The 19920-nt window shown below is 36.9% G+C and overlaps 1 protein-coding gene across 2 annotated transcripts in view; it reads right to left on the minus strand.

Annotated features, from left to right (window-relative positions):
* Window positions 1-19920, minus strand: part of LOC133606814 (regulator of G-protein signaling 12-like) — a 142730-nt gene that overhangs the window by 56539 nt on the left and 66271 nt on the right. The window contains exons 4-5 of one of the 2 annotated variants that reach the window (XM_061961157.2): window positions 12529-12550; window positions 12344-12376 (exon numbers count right to left, since the gene is read on the minus strand). In XM_061961157.2, coding sequence (XP_061817141.2) covers window positions 12344-12376; window positions 12529-12550 — 55 coding nt within the window. The remainder of the gene's footprint in view (window positions 1-12343; window positions 12377-12528; window positions 12551-19920) is intronic. The other variant, XM_061961158.2, reaches the window with a different exon arrangement.

Below are 19920 nucleotides of genomic sequence, written 5' to 3' on the forward strand. Positions count from 1 at the left end.
CATATATATATATATATATATATATATATATATATATATATTAGGGCTGTGAATCTTTGGGTGTCCCACGATTCAATTCAATATCGATTCTTGGGGTCACGATTCGATTCAAAATCAATTTTTTTTTTTTCAATTTAACACGATTCTCGATTCAAAAATGATTTTTTTTTCCCGATTCAAAAGGATTCTCTATTCATTCAATACATAGGATTTCAGCAGGATCTACCCCAGTCTGCTGACATGCAAGCAGAGTAGTAGATTTTTGTAAAAAGCTTTTATAATTGTAAAGGACAATGTTTTATCAACTGATTGCAATAATGTTAATTTGTTTTAACTATTAAATGAACCAAAAATATGACTTATTTTATCTTTGTGAAAATATTGGACACAGTGTGTTGTCAAGCTTATGAGATGCGATGCAAGTGTAAGCCACTGTGCCCATCCATCCATCCATTTTCTACCGCTTATTCCCTTTGGGGTCGCGGGGGGGCGCTGGAGCCTATCTCAGCTACAATCGGGCGGAAGGCGGGGTGCACCCTGGACAAGTCGCCACCTCATCGCAGGGCCAACACAGATAGACAGACAACATTCACACTCACATTCACACACTAGGGCCAATTTAGTGTTGCCAATCAACCTATCCCCAGGTGCATGTCTTTGGAGGTGGGAGGAAGCCGGAGTACCCGGAGGGAACCCACGCAGTCACGGGGAGAACATGCAAACTCCACACAGAAAGATCCCGATTGAACCCAAGACTACTCAGGACCTTCGTATTGTGAGGCAGAAGCACTAACCCCTCTCCCACCGTGCTGCCCACAGCCACTGTGCCACTATTGGTAATTTATTTTTATTTTTATAAATGTCTAATGATAATGTCAATGAGGGATTTTTAATCACTGCTATGTTGAAATTGTTACTAATATTGACACTGTTTTTGATAATATTCATTTTTGTTTCACTACTTTTGGTTTGTTCTGTCGTGTTTGTGTCTCCTCTCAATTGCTCTGTTTATTGCAGTTCTGAGTGTTGCTGGGTCGGGTTTGGTTTTGGAATTGGATTGCATTGTTATGGTATTGCTGTGTATTGTTTTGTTGGATTGACTATTAAAAAAATAAAAAATAAATAAAAAATGTATTTAAAAAAATAAAAAACGATTTTAAAAAAATGATAATCGATTCTGAATCGCACAACATGAGAATCGCGATTTGAATTCAAATCGATTTTTTCCCACACCCCTAATATATATATATATATATATATATATATATATATATATATATATATATATATATATATATATATATATATATATATATGTATATATATATATATATACACATATATATACATATATATATATTAAGGCTGAAACGACGCGTCATCGGTTACGTAAATACGTCGACGCCGTTTTTGTGCGTCGACGCGTCGCATATTTACGTCACACTACCGTCATGGCGGAGCGCAAAGCAGATGATGCGAGCGGTGCGAGCGAGGGGAAAAAAGCACGCCAAAAGTCGTCAAAAGTGTGGGGGTATTTCAATAAACGGCCTAATAATGTTGTAGCGGCGAACAGCTGTCTCGTCAGCTGACGCGCGAGCTCGCAACCGTGGCTTCTTAGCAACCAGCCAAACCCCACTTAATAAAATAATATTTTATCTTTGAGCACATCTGTATCCCTATTCAGCTAGGCAACCCCAGGAAATGTATATAATTCGGCATTATTTCGGCCAGTCGGCTTATATGATCACAGCCGATCAGTTTACGTTCACGCGCAGGTATAAAGCGGTGCGCTCCCGTCTCATCTGCTGGTGCGCGAGCCCGATAATTAGACCGCTGTGTCAAATCAAGGAGTACAAAAGACGCCAGCGCAGAGTGGAAAAAGGTTTAGTTCATTACAGATAACCCAGAGTTGTGCCAAAAGTGTACCAAAACCAAAAGCTGAACGGACAGCCGGTAAGATTGCACTTTAGTTATCTTTGTGGGTGTGGCGCACCTGTTGAGCTGGTGAAATGGGGGGCGCGGGGGAGTTGTGTGCATGTAGCGTGCTTAGTCTGGAGGCTAATACACACGGTGTTTGTGTAACTGTTGTTTAGTAAGGAAGTGTTGATATTCTTTGCTTAGTTTGATAAATGTTGGAGCAGTTTGCTTCATCAGGAGGGTGAAGTCGCTCAACTTAAAGTGTTGGATTTAACTGTGTTGGATCATTGGCTGCTGCTGAGGACATAGAAAAAGGGGCATTTTTCTACCAGTAGACAGCGTTTAAGATTGAGCGTTTCACTGCTAAATTAATAATATATTTATATTGAATATGGATTTTGAATATGTATCTAAATAGGTGGTTAATTGGTTAGGTATTTATGTATTTGCATATTGGGTTTTCTGCTGCATTTATCTATTGTGTTTCTGGGTTTAAATATATTTTATATGTATCTTGGTGCATTTATGTTGAGACAATTTATTTAAAATCTGTTTTAACTTAAAGGGAAAAGATGCGTCCATTTTCTTGCACTTGTTTAATGGTTAAGAGTTTGATAGCCTAATTAATAATTGTAAATTATGGGATTGATAATTGATTGATTTTTTACAGCATGTTAATCTTGTGGTGTTTTGTCCTTAAAGGTTTTTCACCTACTAAAGAAGCTAAAGGCTACTAAAGAAGCTAAAGGCTACTAAAGGCTACTAAAGACAGCTAATGACAGCTAAAGAAACTAAAGTCTACTAACACTGCTAAAGACTGCTAAAAAGACTAAAGAAGAAAAAAGAAGCTGTTTCTTCGTTGGAAAAACTGTTGCAAACTAAAGGAAAATAAAAGGAAAAAGTAACTACGGTCTGGTCTTTTGAGTGAAATCCAGAAGCCACATTCAGCATTGGTACATCCCTTCAAGTGTGGGATAAGCACAGCGAAAAAAGCAAAACACTTGACAGTTGTTGTATGCACACTGTGTCGAGCGGAAATGGCCTATCATAGCAGCACAACGGCTATGAACGAACATTTGAAAAGAAAACACCCGACAGCGTTCTTGCCATCACCATCAACTAGTCAATCGTCCGCGTGAGTATACGTTGTCATCATTACACAAAAACATGAATGTGTCATTTGTATCTGCGTTGTAAATTCATAAACTTAAACACTGTTTCGCTCTGAGAGGCGCGTTTGGCGTGCCTGTTCAGTGTTTACAAAGACGCGCTCCTCTTTAACGCTAACGTTAATTAGTTGTGCAAATACCACATATACACATTCTGTACATATACATTCATTGTACAAACACATATACACATTCTGTACATATACAAGTACATATGCATACTTACACTCATGCACATAATCACGTTGCATCAAACATATATTAACGTTGTTGCCCTAGGGTAAACTGGGTGTAACACATGGCACACTGACAAAGCTTAACCTATTGTGACTATAACAATCTACAAGGTTAATGTAGGTTGCTTCTCTTTCTCCCCCTCCATTTTTCTGCATTCTTTCGTATCTCAAGTTATCATTACGTATATGTATTGTTGCATTTAAACAACTGTATTGTTGATAATAAAGGTAAATTATTGGTATTGTTCATTATCAATAGCGCTATTTCTATTGGTATTTGTATTGATCCATTTGTAGTGTAATAATGCTCATTGTTATTTCTGTATTATTTTTTATTTTTCGCTAACTGCTTATTTGCTATTACTTTTACCATCATATTTGTACATGTCATATTTGCTGATGTTGCTCTATTGTTGTTGTTGTTGTTGTTTGCTGTTGTTGTTTTTGTCTCTCTGTCTAATCCCCCTCTTGTCCCCACAATTTCCCCCTCTGTCTTCTTTTTTTTTCTCTTTCTATCCCCTCCTGCTCCGGCCCGACTGCACTAAATGATAATATAAATACATTTAATAAAGTCAAATACAAATAAGGCAACAAGAGAAGTATCCTACACTTCTCTTTTGTAAAGTAAATCTGAACAGCCGACATGGGCATCTACATCAACTATATGATTTGCCTGAGAAGCTGGACAGGACATAAAAAAAAAAAAAAAAAAAAAAAAAAAAAAAAGTTGTGCAAATACCTTTTACAACATTAACAGTTACATATACTATGTACAAACGAACAATTAACTTTCACTTTAATCATACTATGATTGTTGTGTTATTAAGCAAAATAAGCAATACTTTTACTTTTGTTGAAATGTTTACACTGTTACAGAATATTTCGTTTTGCACTTTTTTGTATTGAATGTTTATCTTTATTTTTGCACATTTTAAAGCAAAATAAGCAATACTTTTACTTTTGAAATGCTTATACTATTGCAGAATATTAAGATTTGCACTGGATGTTTACTTTTATATTTGCACATTAAAAAGCAAATAAACTACTTTTAATTTTGTTAAATGTTAAAAGTTTTAAATGTTTACATTGTTACAGAATATTTTGTCATGTTGTTGTCAATGTTGACTGAGTGGCCATACTTTTTTTTTTTTGTAAATAAAAGTCATGCCTTTTGAAAAAACTGGCCTACATTTATTTTTTCATCTTCATTTTAAATAAAAAAAAATAATCGGTAAAAGGAAAAATACTCTATAGATTAATCGAAAAAAATAATCTATAGATTAACCGATTAATCGAAAAAATAATCTATAGATTAATCGATAGAAAAATAATTGTTAGCTGCAGCCTTAATATATATATATATACATACATATATATATTTATATACACATATATATATACACATATATATATATATTTATATACACATATATATATATATATATATATATACATATATATATATATATATATATATATATATATATATATATATATACACATACATACATACATACATATATGTATATATATATATACATATATATACATACATACATACATACATATATACAGATATACATATATATATATATATATATATATATATATATATGTATATATGTATATCTGTATATATGTATGTATGTATGTATGTATATATATGTATATATATATATACATATATATATGTATGTATGTATGTATGTATGTATGTATGTATGTATATATATATATATATATATATATATATATATATATATATATATATATATATATATATATATATATATATATATATATATATATATATATATATATATATGTACTCATACATATACATGCATAATTTGGGGCTGCCCCTGCTTATTTCAGCAAAACAATGCCAAGCCACGTGTTACATCAATGTGGCTTCATAGTAAAAGAGTGCGGGTACTAGACTGGCCTGCCTGTAAGTCCAGACCTGTGGCGCATTATGAAGCCTAAAATACCACAACGGAGACTCCCGGACTGTTGAACAACTTAAAGTGTACATCAAGCAAGAATGGGAAAGAATTCCACCTGAGAAGCTTAAAAATGTGCCTCCTCAGTTCCCAAACATTTACTGAGTGTTGTTAAAAGGAAAGGCCATGTAACACAGTGGTGAACATGCCCTTTCCCAACTACTTTGGCACGTGTTGCAGCCATGAAATTCGAAGTTAATTATTATTTGCAAAAAAAAATAAAAGTTTATGAGTTTGAACATCAAATATCTTGTCTTTGTAGTGCATTCAATTGAATATGGGTTGAAAAGGATTTGCAAATCATTGTATTCCGTTTATATTTACATCTAACACAATTTCCCAACTCATATGGAAACGGGGGTTGTATATACTCATACAAGCTTTGGAGCCCCTGCCTCGAAAGAAAATAATGTTTGCCATGGTGCCCTTCCAACTTGCCTTGGTGCCCTAAAATATGAGCCCTCCTTTAGACAACACTTGCCTTGACCATAAAAAGTTCCAGAGGCAGGAACAGGTTTGTTTGGTATATCAAACAAACCTTTAACAAAGTGATCACTGCAAACTCATGCGTTTTTCAACTCTGCTCCCTTGGACTGCAGTGTTACTCGAGAGCCATTTTTCTTGAACGATTCCAACAGCCTAAAACAATGCAAGAATAGGGCATTTTTCTTCGAGAAAATCAAAATGCCACCCAGAACGCTTTCACAACGGACGCTTGCTTGACCACCACTTCGTGCCTTGCATATTTAATAGCCGGACGTGACTTTTCAACAAAAAGTACAGCGGGAGATAAACAACACCACCAGCTGTGATGATTCAGGTTTGTAAATTTTGTATGAAAAGTGTTCAATGTTACTTTGCTGAATGTTAGCTTATTATCACTAAAGTTATTGTGCAAACACAGTGAATGATGGCAAGATAATGGTATGTACATGCTTACATGCAGAAGCATAGCGAACGCATGTAACGTCCACCGCACTTTTCTGGCTTTCAATAGTGATGTGAGGGTCATTACTAAAATATTGATACCGCCAATACCAGATCTTTATGTTCTAATATTGATTAATAAATCAAAATATCACTTCTTTTGATACTTTAGTTATTTGAGATAATGTATATCATTGACAGCAACACAGTGTAAAGTAACTAAATCATTGAGATCTTGTCCAAATTCAACGTGATTTGTGGGAAGTGGGAACTGCCTTTTCTACGGCCTTGGTAAGTACCTAGAGCAGTCATTCAGTCTGTCATTTGTTTACTGAAAAAATACTGGCTAATGAAATGAGTCACCGAGTACAATAAGGTACAATAAGACAGCAAGTCTGTATGTATAATTATTACTATTTGGAGACACTAGATACAGAGTTGGATATAAATTTTACAATGCATTCAGTGCAAAATAATGCCATCATTATTTTGCCCAGAGACTTGATATCATTTAAAGACGATTCCCAAAGAGCAGCAACACTTGAAATGCAATACTTAGACAAATTAGGCGTAGTTGCACAAAGTGTTGGTATTGGATCAGAATCGCTGATACCAGTCTGAATTTTACTCTGTATTGGATTGGAATAAAAATCAGTGGTATCGCACATCACTCGCCTGCAATTCTGAGCTGAACAACGTTACATTATTTTAACACATTGTGGCTCATATTTCCGTGTTGCCACTGAACGGCCATGACGTGCAGGATACAACACTCGTCTTATGTATTGTACAGAACTGCCCGGGAACAAACATGGACAGATAACACACTCTTGAGAACTACATGCTAGAAGGCCTAGAAAATGTCAATTATTACATTTCAAGGCATTTTATGTGTAATTAAAAAAGGGATTACCTCCTCATGCTCAGTCAACATTAGGATGAAATAAGAACCAATTAAAAAAACTGTTGTGATCTAGCGGTTTATGACTTTGCTTTGAGAGCAGTAGGTGCAGATTCATTTATGTATCAGCCAGGTTCAATTAAGATAGTGTGAGAAGTGTTGAAAAAACCCACAACAGTTTATTTACTCTATTGTTAATTTTGTAATTTAGCACACAACATAAATTGCAGCCTACTGTACCTGCTTATAAATACACGACATTCATCTTGCTCCTTAACAATCTTTCCCTCTCACTTTTGAAATAAAGACTATGCCCCACACGGAAATAATCAATCAATAATCAATAATAAACCTTGGATAGTAATATTGTTTTATTCATTAAAGCATGTTTATTTATGAATGTAATGCAGTGATTATTGTTTGCTTTTAGGTGGACATAATTTTAATGTTGTCGCCTTAATGCTAGAAGGCTAAGTGTTAAAATCCTAATTTCAACTGGATTGAGGCCTGGATCTTCATCAATTTTAAATGCATTCATCCATTTTGTACCACGTATTCCCTTCGGGGTCGCGGGGGGCGCTGTAACCTATCTCAGCTACAATCGGACGGAAGGCGGAGTACACCCTGGACATGTCGCCCCCTTATCGCAGGGCCAACACAGATAGACAGACAACATTCACACTGAAAACAAAATATATCGTCTGTGAAATGGACGGTTGCCTCTTCTGCTTAATGGTTGCAGTTTTTCAGCTGTCAGAATTGAGCAAACAGAGAAAAACATAAACAGTACAATCATCTACTGAGAGTTGTGACAAAACAGGGAGTGCAGACAGAGCAATTATCAAAAAAAAAAAAGGAAGGCAATTATGGATTGCAAGCCATGGACAGAATTTGGATGGGAAGAATGCGGGTAAATTGATCCCATAAAGCTGTGGCCCAGAGATAGTTTTTTCTTTCCTCTGTCGCCAAGTGCTTGCTCACGTATGGATCAGTTGTTTCTCTTTAATGTTAAAACAAGCTTAGTTCGAGAACAGCTGTATGTGTGTGTAAAGTGCCTTGATATAACCTCTGTTAAATTGGGGCTGTTTGAATCAAATAAACTTGACTTAACAGTGAGAGTAATTAGAGTAAAAACAGTATCAGATCTGCCAACCTTGAAAATATTTTAGACTGATACCCAGCCAAGGCCAAGCGGCATCAGCACCAAATGTCAAGGTATACAGAATATATTTTTAACAATCTACATTTTTTATTTTATGAACAAGTTTACACTTGCCATCACATTACCTTAGCCAATGAGCTTATTGTTTAGGCCATGGGTCGGCAACCCGCGGCTCTTTAGCGCCAACTTAGTGGCTCCCTGGAGCTTTTTCAAAAATGTATGAAAATGAAAAATGATAGGGGAAAAATATATTTTGTGTTTTAATATTGTTACTGTAGGACAAACATGACAAAAACCTTCCTAATTGTTAGAAAGCCCACTGTTTAATATGTTTGTGTTCATGCTTCACTAATGGGAGTACCGTATTTTCCGCACCATAAGGCGCCCTGGGTTAAAAGCCGCGCCTTCAATGAACGGCATATTTCAAAACTTTGTCCACCTATAAGCCGCCCGGTGTTGTAAGCCGCATCTAACTGCGCTAAAGGAATGTCAAAAAAACAGTCAGATAGGTCAGTCAAACTTTAATAATATATTAAAAACCAGCGTTCTAACAACTCTGTTCACTCCCAAAATGTACGCAAATGTGCAATCACAAACATACGTATATCAACATGGACAGAGCTGCGTGAAAAAAGCCACCCGGCCTCTTCGCGTAAACTTAAACTTACCTTAACCACTCGCTCATCTTTTCTTCATCCATCCCTTCGAGTTAGCTTTTATGATGACGCCGGCTGGAAAGGTGTCTTTTGGCAAGGTCTTCCTTTTGAATATCACCATGGGTGGAAGTTTCATTAGCATGGCAAGCTAGAACCACAGTGAAGGATGACTTCTCATTCCCTGTGGTGCCAATATTCACCGTACGTGCTCCCGTTCCACAGTGCGGTTCACAGGAATATCAGTTGCTGTGAAATACGGTAGTAATCCGTGTGCGGATGGAGAGATTGCGTCTTTTCATGAACCGGATCCTTGTCGCTTTGTAGGAGCCATTTTATGGTCTTTACAGATGTAAACACACAAAGGAAATGAAACGTACGGTGATATCCGCGCGCTTTTTCTTCTTCTACGCGGGCGGGTGGTTGCTTACAGTAGAGGAAGAAGCGCTTCCTGTTCTATGGGGGCGGGTGCTTACCTTGGCGGTTGCTTGCGTAGAAGAAGAAGCGCTTCCTGTTCTACCGGGAAAAAAGATGGCGGCTGTTTACCGAAGTTGCGAGACCGAAACTTTATGAAAATGAATCTTAATATTTATCCATATATAAAGTGCACCGGGTTAAAAGCCGCACTGTCAGCTTTTGAGTAAATTTGTGGTTTTTAGGTGCGGCTAATAGTGCGGAAAATACGGTACTTGGCGAGCGCCGTTTTCTCCTACTAATTTCGGCGGTCTATGAACGCACCGTAGTTGTGTGGCCTGTGACGCAGCAGTTTGTTTACACAGGGGTGCCCATTAGATGGATCGCTAACCACCGTTCGATTGGTGAGGGTGTGTCACTCAATCACAAGGCATTTTTTTAAAAAAGTACACCTAAAAATTATTGATCATCAATTTTCACTACGACGTCACTTTCGTTACTTGTTTGACATCCACGGCACTCAAGGATTTTGCACGATGATGAAGGTAAAAAAAAACGGAAATCACTTTTTATTTAAACAGACTCGCTCTCCTTACCGGCTGTCAAAAGTGTAAAGATGGACCGCACAGTTCCTGTTTTCACAATAAAAGTGCTGCTCCATCCTGCCTGTGCTAACGAAATAAAAGTCTCAAACTATCGCATACAAGCTGGCAGCTGAGGAGTTACGTCAATGTGTCTTATAAACGGTAGAAAAATAAGTATGGAAACTGGACAAATAAAAAACTAATAACCACTTTCATGTGGTGTTGCAAAGAGAGGAGGACTTTTTTCCCCTCTCACAATGTACATTGGAAGTTGTGGAGCTTATCAGCAACTACTGTGAATCCTGTCTGATTGTGCTGAAAATTTTAATTTCCCCTCGGGGATTAATAAAGTATTTCTGATTCTGATTCTGATTACAAGCATTGCAAGTCATCAGAATAAGGTAATACACCAACTTGAGTGTGTGTGTGTGTGTGTGTGTGTGTGTATGTGTGTGTATAACTACCTCATATATATATATATATATATATATATATATATATATATATATATATGAGGTAGATCACATCAACTTGGTCATTTGATAAGTAGCACACCTGCTGAAAAAGTGTGGGCACCCCTAGTTTATAACTTTCTCCGATGCTGCCACAGAAAGACTGTTTTCCAATGTTGTAAAAATGTGTAGAATAAATATAAAATTTCAACATTTCTGTCAACAAAGATTTGCATCAGCCTGCGACACACATTTCTGTGACTGTTGCAAACAAAACAAATACATTTGTAAGCAGATATTCTCAAACATGAATAACATAAAATCCAAATACAGCACACGCCTCACATATAAGAGCTTACAGTGTAATATAGCTCATATAGACACTTACTGTACATCATGTGTTGCTTTCATTATAAGACTTATTTATATAGGGCTTTGAATTTTTTGTGGCTCCTGACACATTTGTTTTTTGTATTGTATGGCTCTTTGAATATTTTAGGTTGCCGACCCAACTCTATGCTATGCTAAGTAAACTACAGTCAATGCTCACAGCTGGGCTCCATGTTATAATCATGTCATTGTTATTTTTATGTTAGTTTTATTCATTAAGCTAAATAAAAAGCTAAATATTATATTAAACTACATTTAACTTTTTTCAAGAAAGATTTTGGGGAAACATGGCGGTGATCTGATGTACTTTGCAACACAAACAGACTTAGCTCTTAGTACTTTAACTGACCACAATTTTTGGCGAGATGTCAGTTGCGATCAATTGAATGCCCTTAGAAAATAATGACCTGGATGAATGAGAACATTCGTAGACATAACACATACCAATGTTTAGAATCGCCATTGGAAGGCATTAATCGGTAATGGCGATCACGTACTTTCATGAAAATTGGTTGATACTGATTGGTGGCGGATTGATCGCATATCCCTACTGTGAATAATTATCGTATTTTTAATATATGTTCCATATTGGGTGAAGTGCAACAATTACAGTTCCAGTGTGCAGCCGGCTATCGAAAACATGTCACAAATGGCTACTGGGCCGCACATTAGATACCCCTGATTTACATATTTCACTGGGAGGGCAATGTGTTAGCAAACGACGGAAGAGGGCTTCATGTGCTGTCATCTTAGCACTATCACTAATCATGACTCCTGCTAGGCTGCATGCTTGTAGAAGTGGTCCTCTGGACTCTTCCGTGCCTCGTCTTTTTATGGCCACTTTAATGCACGCTCCCCAGCTTGTGGAGGTGCCGTGTATGCCTTAACTCTGCTCCTGCAGCAAGTGTGTCGCATTTAGCTGCCACTTGTATTTAATTATCGAGTAAACATATGACGCAAGAAACACTTTTTGTCCCTTACAAATTAATGTGTACTGCGTTGGAATTCCGTATACCTTTGTACCAAACCAAAGGTCCTGTAACAAAAAATCGGAATACTAATAATTCATACACTGTTACACCTCTACTTATCATTCATAACTTAGTTTTACACCTGTATGGCAAAACTGCTTTAAAAAGTTATCTTAAAAATGAAGAATACATTTAGTCATGGTTCATTTTGTGACGATGATTGACTTTAATGACTCTAAAATGTTTTTCTTTAAATAAGTTAAATTAAAGTTAAAATACCAATGATAGTCACACACACACTAGGTGTGGTGAAATGTGTCCTCTGCATTTGACCCATCCCCTTGTTCTCCCCCTGGGAGGTGAGGGGAGCAGTGAGCAGCAGCGGTGGCCGCGCACGGGAATCACTACTAACTTGTTTTTTAACTAAATAAAGCATCTGCTGCATTCAGGACATTCTCAAAAAATAAATCAGCAATTTAAGACTACTAGACCAATTTTATTTGGGGGAAGATAAGGTGTTGCTACGGAGGCTAAAGCAAACTATCTTTTGGGTTTGTGCAGTACCTGTGATGGTGGCAGCAGATGGCCACTTAAGAGCTTGTAGACGCATTGAGAGGACAAAAGGTGTTAGTAGAACATTGCAAAACTAGCCAGTTAGCGCATTTACAGGAAAGAAAATAGTTAGTAATTAGCAAGTACTGGCTAAATAACAGTGGATTTAAGAAGAATTGTAGTAAATTGTTACTTACCGCCATCGGAGGAAGTGGCTGACTGAAAGAGAATAAAGAGAGACATGAGTGAGAGGCTGCCCTCATGACCTACTCCAGAGCATAGACAAGAAGAAGCAAGCAATGTGTCTCCAGGCATCCTTTACAACCTGAAGCAAAGTACCGTGTTCATTTGTATGAGGAATGATATAGGGGGTGGCTGTTCACACCTCCCTAAGGGTGCAGGGCGTTTGGAGGACTAACCCCCCGCTCCCTTTTGTTGACGAGGACTCATCAAGGCAAAAGATTATCAAGGACTTTAATGATGTTCTTTCAAATGCTAATAGCAACAGTGAGTGGGGCACAGACATGTCAAAATATCTAAAAGCATAGATATACAAGTAAAAGACTGGATAGGTCAGCGCATTGTAGCAGCCCGCTAAGTGACGAGCCTACATGGTGGCCACCTTGATGGGGCTAATGTCCCAGAAAGGGCAATGCATGTTCATGTAATTTACTATATTGCAAACATCACTACATGTGATATTAATCAACAACATTAAATGTATGTTTTATTTTATTTTTTACCTTTAAAGGGGACCTATTATGCAAAACCAACTTTTTCACCTCCTGACCTGTTTTTGCTTTTTTGGGATCTGCATAAGTCCGGAAACTTTGGAATCAAACCACAGACGCACAGCGGCGATATTTGTAAAACAATTTTGCCTTCTCATATAAAAATATACAACAAAGCAAGAAATGGGCAAGAAATATGTCAATAATGAATAAAGCTAAATATGTGCAGCTGAGATAGGCTCCAGCACCCACCGCGACCCCGTTAGGGACAAGCGGTAGAAAATGGATGGATGGATGGATGTTCACTCTATATTCTCTACTGCTCGATAGTGTTACAATATCTGAGTTGCTGTGTAGAAATCCGGGGAAATAACTACCAAAGTACAATTCATTCCCTAATGGTGTTATTAAAAAGGTCAGTCAGAATAATACACAGCATTGGCTATCGAGAAAATTCAAACCCTTTATTTTATGAAACAAAAATATTGAAATTCAATGATTTTGTGCATTTTCAAACAGCTACAAATATGCACAAAGCAAACATTGACCTTCTACCCAGAAATGTACGATTATTCTCAACAAAAGAGGAGAAAAAGAGAATAAATATTACCTACAAAAAATGCACTAAAAAATACATTAAATTAAACTTAGAACATTTGTATGCACGTACAACACTTAAAGATGCTGTTTGCAATTTCCTCACAGTAACATCTTAAAGCAAAAAATATAAAAAGAACACCACTGGCTAGCTTATGTTACCATTAGTGGTTTAACTGAACATTTGATTGACACTTGTCTATATTTTTCACAATTACAAAGTTTATGTAATAACATGTTTTACCGGCCTGAATAAAATGATTGGTGTTTACAGCACACATACAAAAATAGTACAAGAGGAGCAATGAACAATTGGCAGTCATGTTGTTGTTAGGATAGAATATATAGTCAATGACACCTACCGCTAGCTATCCAAATTGTTATTATTAACTAACGACACCTAAAGCTAATGCGCGTGCATGTGTTACGTACGTACTTAATTACGTCATTATGTGCGAGAAGCCTTAAGAGGGCGGGGTTCACAGTTTAAAATACATTGGAAAGTTGGCACCCAATAGGTATCTGTGTAAATGTTGCAAGCAGCCCCTTAATACCTTTAATATATCAGTATGTAAAACTAAATTATGGAATCAAGAATTAAGAATTAATGGAATTAAGAAATCAAACAAAGTATTAATATGATCCAGTAAGAAACTGTTCAAACTCAAAGTTCTTAAAAAGTACAAGGAAGAAGAATCCTGATAAACACATTGAACCTCATAGTAAAATGATATATTCTGTTTTATTTATTACATAATTCAAAACGTAACTATTTATGAGAACTTTATTTTTTGTTAATTTATTATTACTTAGTTATCTATTTATTTGCTTACTCATTTACTTATATATTCACTGTTGTGTTAAAGAAAAGAGTACACACAGGTGTTAGAAATTGCTATGGAACGAAAAGGTGCTGTGCTTGTTCCTACTCCTTTTCGGACATGTTGTAATGAGAAACTGGAAACATGTGATGTTTCACACGGTAATTGTATTTATGTTTGAAATAAACTAACATCATAACCATGACTAAACTATAATTGGCTGTTGCAAGCCTCTTTTACAACCCCCATCTCTGGGTGGAGGTCAACACCCAAAGATCCAGACTGGACCATCTGTGAGTCCCTTTGGAGGCTAAAAACAACCCCAAACCTCAAAACCCTAACTATATAGCGTCACAGCAAACACACACAGTGACGTAAAACAGCTCTGCTATTTTTTGACAAAAAAGGCTATCATAAGATGACAAATCTTCACAATAGTACCTTGGAGTCCACATCTCTAATGACTTCTCCTGGACAGTCAACACCACATCAATCATCAAGAAGGCTCAGCAGCGGCTACACTTCCTTAGAGTCCTCGGGAAGTACAACCTGAAGCCTGACCTGCTGCTGACCTTCTACCGCTCGTCCATCGAGAGCCTGCTGACCTACTGTATTACGGTATGGTACGGCAGCTGCACTGCAGCAGACAGGGAGAGGCTGCAAAGAGTGGTCAAGACGGCTCAGAAGATCATCGGCCGCCCTCTCCCCTCTCTGACGGACATCTACACCTCCCGCTGCCTCAACAGAGCCAGTGCCATCATCAAGGACAGCACCCACCCTGGCTCTGACCTGTTCTACCTGCTGCCCTCTGGGAAGCGCTACAGGTGCATTAAAACCAAAACAAACAGGCTAAAGAACAGCTTCTTCCCCAGGGCCATAACCATCCTGAACGGACTGCCCCATTGTCCCTCATAACTGCCTTCTCTTCGGTGCAATAACCCATTCCACCAACCACCCTGTTTTTGTTTTGTTTTTTCATGTTTTGTTTTTTCATGTATATATTCATTTCACACCATATTCATTGCACTTCTATATTTTTTATATATTTGCACATTGTTTTTCTAGCATGCACACATCGCACTGTATGGAATGGCCTCAATCTCGTTACCTTGCGTAATGACAATAAAGCTGATTCTGATTCTGATTCTGATTCTGATAGGAAGGAGTGGAGCTAATCCTATCATGATGGCATCTGTAAAACAGGTGATGTTGCTGGGAACGCTTCCGGTGTCCCCGACACATCAAAATGTAAAAGAATGCTGTAAAGTCACTTTCAATGCGTCCTATTACACACCTAATTTTTCCCATGAAAAACGAAATATTGTGAACAACTTGTGTTCAAAATTACAGTAAGTAGTAAGATGGACATTGCCGATAAAAATTGTCAATGTAATTTGACCGGCAGGAAGCTGGGAGTGAAAATATGAACTTAACACGTCAAAGACACAAATAAGTTGCTAAATTCGGAAAGTGGACTTTGCTTTTCATGTCTGTCATGTGTGATCGTTTTAAGTGGAGTCATGTCGGACATCTGGAGGATGTGAAAATGAGCTTGTTAGCAAGATATCTAACAGAGTGACAAAGTTGTTTTAAAAATAGGTCTAACTATAATTTTAGCCACAGTCATCCAGCTAAACTTTTATCCACATACTTGTGTGCATCTTTCCAAACACATCATCGTTATCACCACAAAATGCAATTTTCTTTCAAAAGCAAGTTAGCTTGAATGTTGTTGTGTTTTTATTGCTGCTATTTTGACTGCCCTTTGTTTACTTTAAAAAATGGTTCAACACTTTTCCTGTCCTTGCTTTAAAATGGACTAAAGTTTAATAGATGTATTATTTTCGTAACAGCCTAATAAGCAGTTACCTTGAGAATAAATATTTCGGAGTAAAGTAGTTATCTTTGTTGTAAGAGACATGCCTAAAAATATTTCAAGCTGAATTTATATTTACACATATATATATATTACAAATATTACCTATTATTACGAACCTCATGTACACAAATCTTACAATAAAACAATTAAAAATTAAAGCATTTTCTATAAAGCCGATAATTGTTTGAATGCAATGCAATACAATTCAAATTCAAATAATATTATTTCGCTACTTTTTGTCTGTTATTTACTCGCACATTTTTCAACAGGTTCAAACCATTCAAAGATCAAAATGCTCAACTCATTCAGGAAATGTAACACTCTCTGTTCTTAAGTGCTGTCTTGCTTAGTGCTACTGCACTGTATGACTATTTATCGATTTGTCAGTTTTTGAAGCGTACACATATTCAGTGGTTATTATTTAGCAATCACCTTTTAAATTCAGCTCTATATATTTTTTGGCATGTGCTAACTAACAATAAAGAAATATTGGGCTGTAGTTATCATCATTTTAGTAATCGAGTAATCTATCAATTAGTTTGTTTGATTAATCGAGGGATATAATTAAATACACTTTATAGCCTCAATGCGTATTTCAGGAAAAAAAGCTGAAATAAACAAAACAATTGTGCTTGCCATATCCTTAATTTACTTGTAACATGTGTGCATTAATAACAGTATAACTCCACTGTCCCCTGTCACACAGATCATGGCACCCACACACCATCGCTCTCATGTGAGCTCTATGTCCGCATATTTAAAGTTTCTAGCACTCCACGCGGTCCGGCTTTTATACATTTGTATTAATTAAACTCATGATAACAATGATCATTTTGATCACAATAACTGTGGTATTCATACAATACTTCTTGTCTAAAAGTTTACCTTTCTTTTTAAAAAGCAAGTTGTAAAGGCAAGGTAAAAATGTTTTTTTTTTTGAGGGGGCCAAACGCAGATTACATTGATTCTTATTTAAGTAGGCGTGGCTGTTTTGCGGTTCGAGTGTTTTGAGTTCCAAGCTTCATTGTATTCAATTGAGCTCATATTTTGCGGTACCAATGTGGCAATATGCATCATAATTCAACACACCTCATACTTTGCCAGAGAATAAATTGAAGCAGAGGGGATCTGTGGAGCCAATTTTCGACTCTGTTGCTGCATTTAAAATAAGTAATATGTAGTAGAGGTAGGCATTGAAAGTGAAAGAGAGGAGCATGTTGTGTGTAGTGCATTTATCCGGTAATCGAATACAAGCCGTAAAATAATTTACAACATGAGCGAAGATACATCTCCACAATCCCAGAGAGTGTCCACAACCACTGCCATGCAAAGCGACATATAAGAAAAGTAAACGTCCAGAAGTGTGAACCAACCTTTACCACTACAATAAGTGCTAATTAGACCAAGCTTAACGACAAAGTTTTGCCTTCTTGGCGAAATATGTGAACCAGGGGCCATTTGTGGAATGTGGCTTTTTTATGGCGCCGTGGCACATTGTAGAAATGAAATAAACACAAAAATAATGGAAAAAATGGAAAAGTAAAGGACGGGGGTATAAAATAAAACAACGAGAAAAATTTAAAATGTTGATACTAATAAATAAAAACAAGAAGATTTGTCTTTTAATGTATGTTTTAGCCTTTTAATTAGACTTAATTAAATGTAATTTCATTACCTATGACATGATGATGTCAGTACCACCTACTCCATGTTGTCTTTAGTAGATTTTACGAATACATTGAAATAGTAATCCAAAATCTAAAATTGTGTAGCACTACTACTTATAATCACAATGTATATGTTGGAATGCATCGCCATGAGCTTTGATCATAAATAGGTCATTTTGTTTCTACATTTAAAACACTGTAATGGTGGTTCTTTTGTCAAAATTTAGCATAGATTATGTTTTACAGACCATCTTCTTGCTGCTTTCTGACCATCTCTTCAGGATGCGCCAATTTGTGGGCGGTCTTAATTACGTGCCACTGCGTATTTTCCTCAGCGCTTCCATATGGAGTCTACTGACAGATATAAATTAGAACTTAGTATTAGAAATGATTGATGATGAATGTGCATGTATGAGCCAGTCTGCTCCACAAGAGGATAGAGAAAAAGAAGGAAATTATTGATTACAATGGCGGACTCGTGCAAAGCTCTTCGGGTAAAACTATACCATATATGGAGATATCTGCTGATGTCACCGATGGGAAAAACGTCACACCTGGGGAAAATTCCAAACGGCTCGCTTGAAGGAAGTATGAGGGAAGGCAAGATTATTTTATAAGTAACTCTGTCATGCCTCCTTGGTTTGATTTAAAACTTTTGGGACATATGCAGAATACAAATACACAAACACAGGTACCAATAGGTAAGAAAAGTTGGTGTTGTATCGCAGGTTCCCCATAAAAAAACAAAACAACGCAATGCCATAATTTAGACAGATCGCCAACTCTGTGTAAAATCTAACAAATCAGATTTGATTATGAAAATCTTTCATCGAAGGCAGACCTAATTTTTAGTATTTATGCCATACCTTGATCACGCGACACATTCTTCCTGTTATTTGGCATAAGAATTTCTCTGAACGCTACTTCTTCAATTCAACAGTATTTGGCGTGGAGCCAATGTATTGAAATTATTATTTTTTTAATTAATTTAATTTAAAGTCTAAATGAGGCAGGTGGCATTTTTAGAACACACACAGACAGTTTTTTACTGCTTCCGCCAATTGATGACTCCTGCAGCACCACTGTGGGTGGCAACAAATAGTGGATCTTTGACACCCCCACTCCCCCCAATAAAAGTGAGAAGAAGCAAGTGGAAGCCCCCACCACCACCACATCAGGAAGCAAGCCACGGCCAAATGGGACAAAGCACTCCTGTTGTTGTTCTATAGACAATCTTTGACTAGCAAAAATTATTCTCAAAGATTTCTAGTCCCTGATGTTTTAAAGACCGGTCATACTGTACAGAGGATCTTTGACTAGCGTTTTTGCCGATAATAAAAACCTCAGCAGAGCATCCCCGTCACAAAGAAGATTTTTTGACAAGCAGTATGTCCTTAAAACAACAGTGTTCTTGTATAGAGGATCTTTGACCAGTGTTTTTACAGTAAAATAAAAAGAGCAGAGCGTTTTTGTCACATGGAGGATCTTAGATAAGCGTTTAAGTAGGTATTAGTGTATTTCCTTTAGGCTTGTCAAGACATGTTTTTTTCATTAAAGCCAGCTGTATTACTTTAGCATAGTTTTTACAGTGTTCCACAAGTAGTGAAGCATAAAATAGCTGGCTAGGTACATAGCTTGCTCGCTAAAAGATGTAGTGTACTTACGGTGTTAAAGTTCCAGCTCCTCTTAAAGGAAAATCTCTTTTTGAGACTCATTGTTCCCTTGACTACTCTGGGCGCTGAGCAAGAAGTATTGCGCATACCTGAACACTCCCCACCCAAAATCATGTCTGTGCACGTCAGGGGGGAAAAAAAAGGGGGGGGGGGATTTGATATGGCAGTTCAGTCGGCAGCTGTTGCTACGGCAACTCTTACAGACGATACATACAGTGACA

This window comes from Nerophis lumbriciformis, linkage group LG05 (assembly GCF_033978685.3).
Source record: "Nerophis lumbriciformis linkage group LG05, RoL_Nlum_v2.1, whole genome shotgun sequence".
NCBI classification, from domain to species: domain Eukaryota; kingdom Metazoa; phylum Chordata; class Actinopteri; order Syngnathiformes; family Syngnathidae; genus Nerophis; species Nerophis lumbriciformis.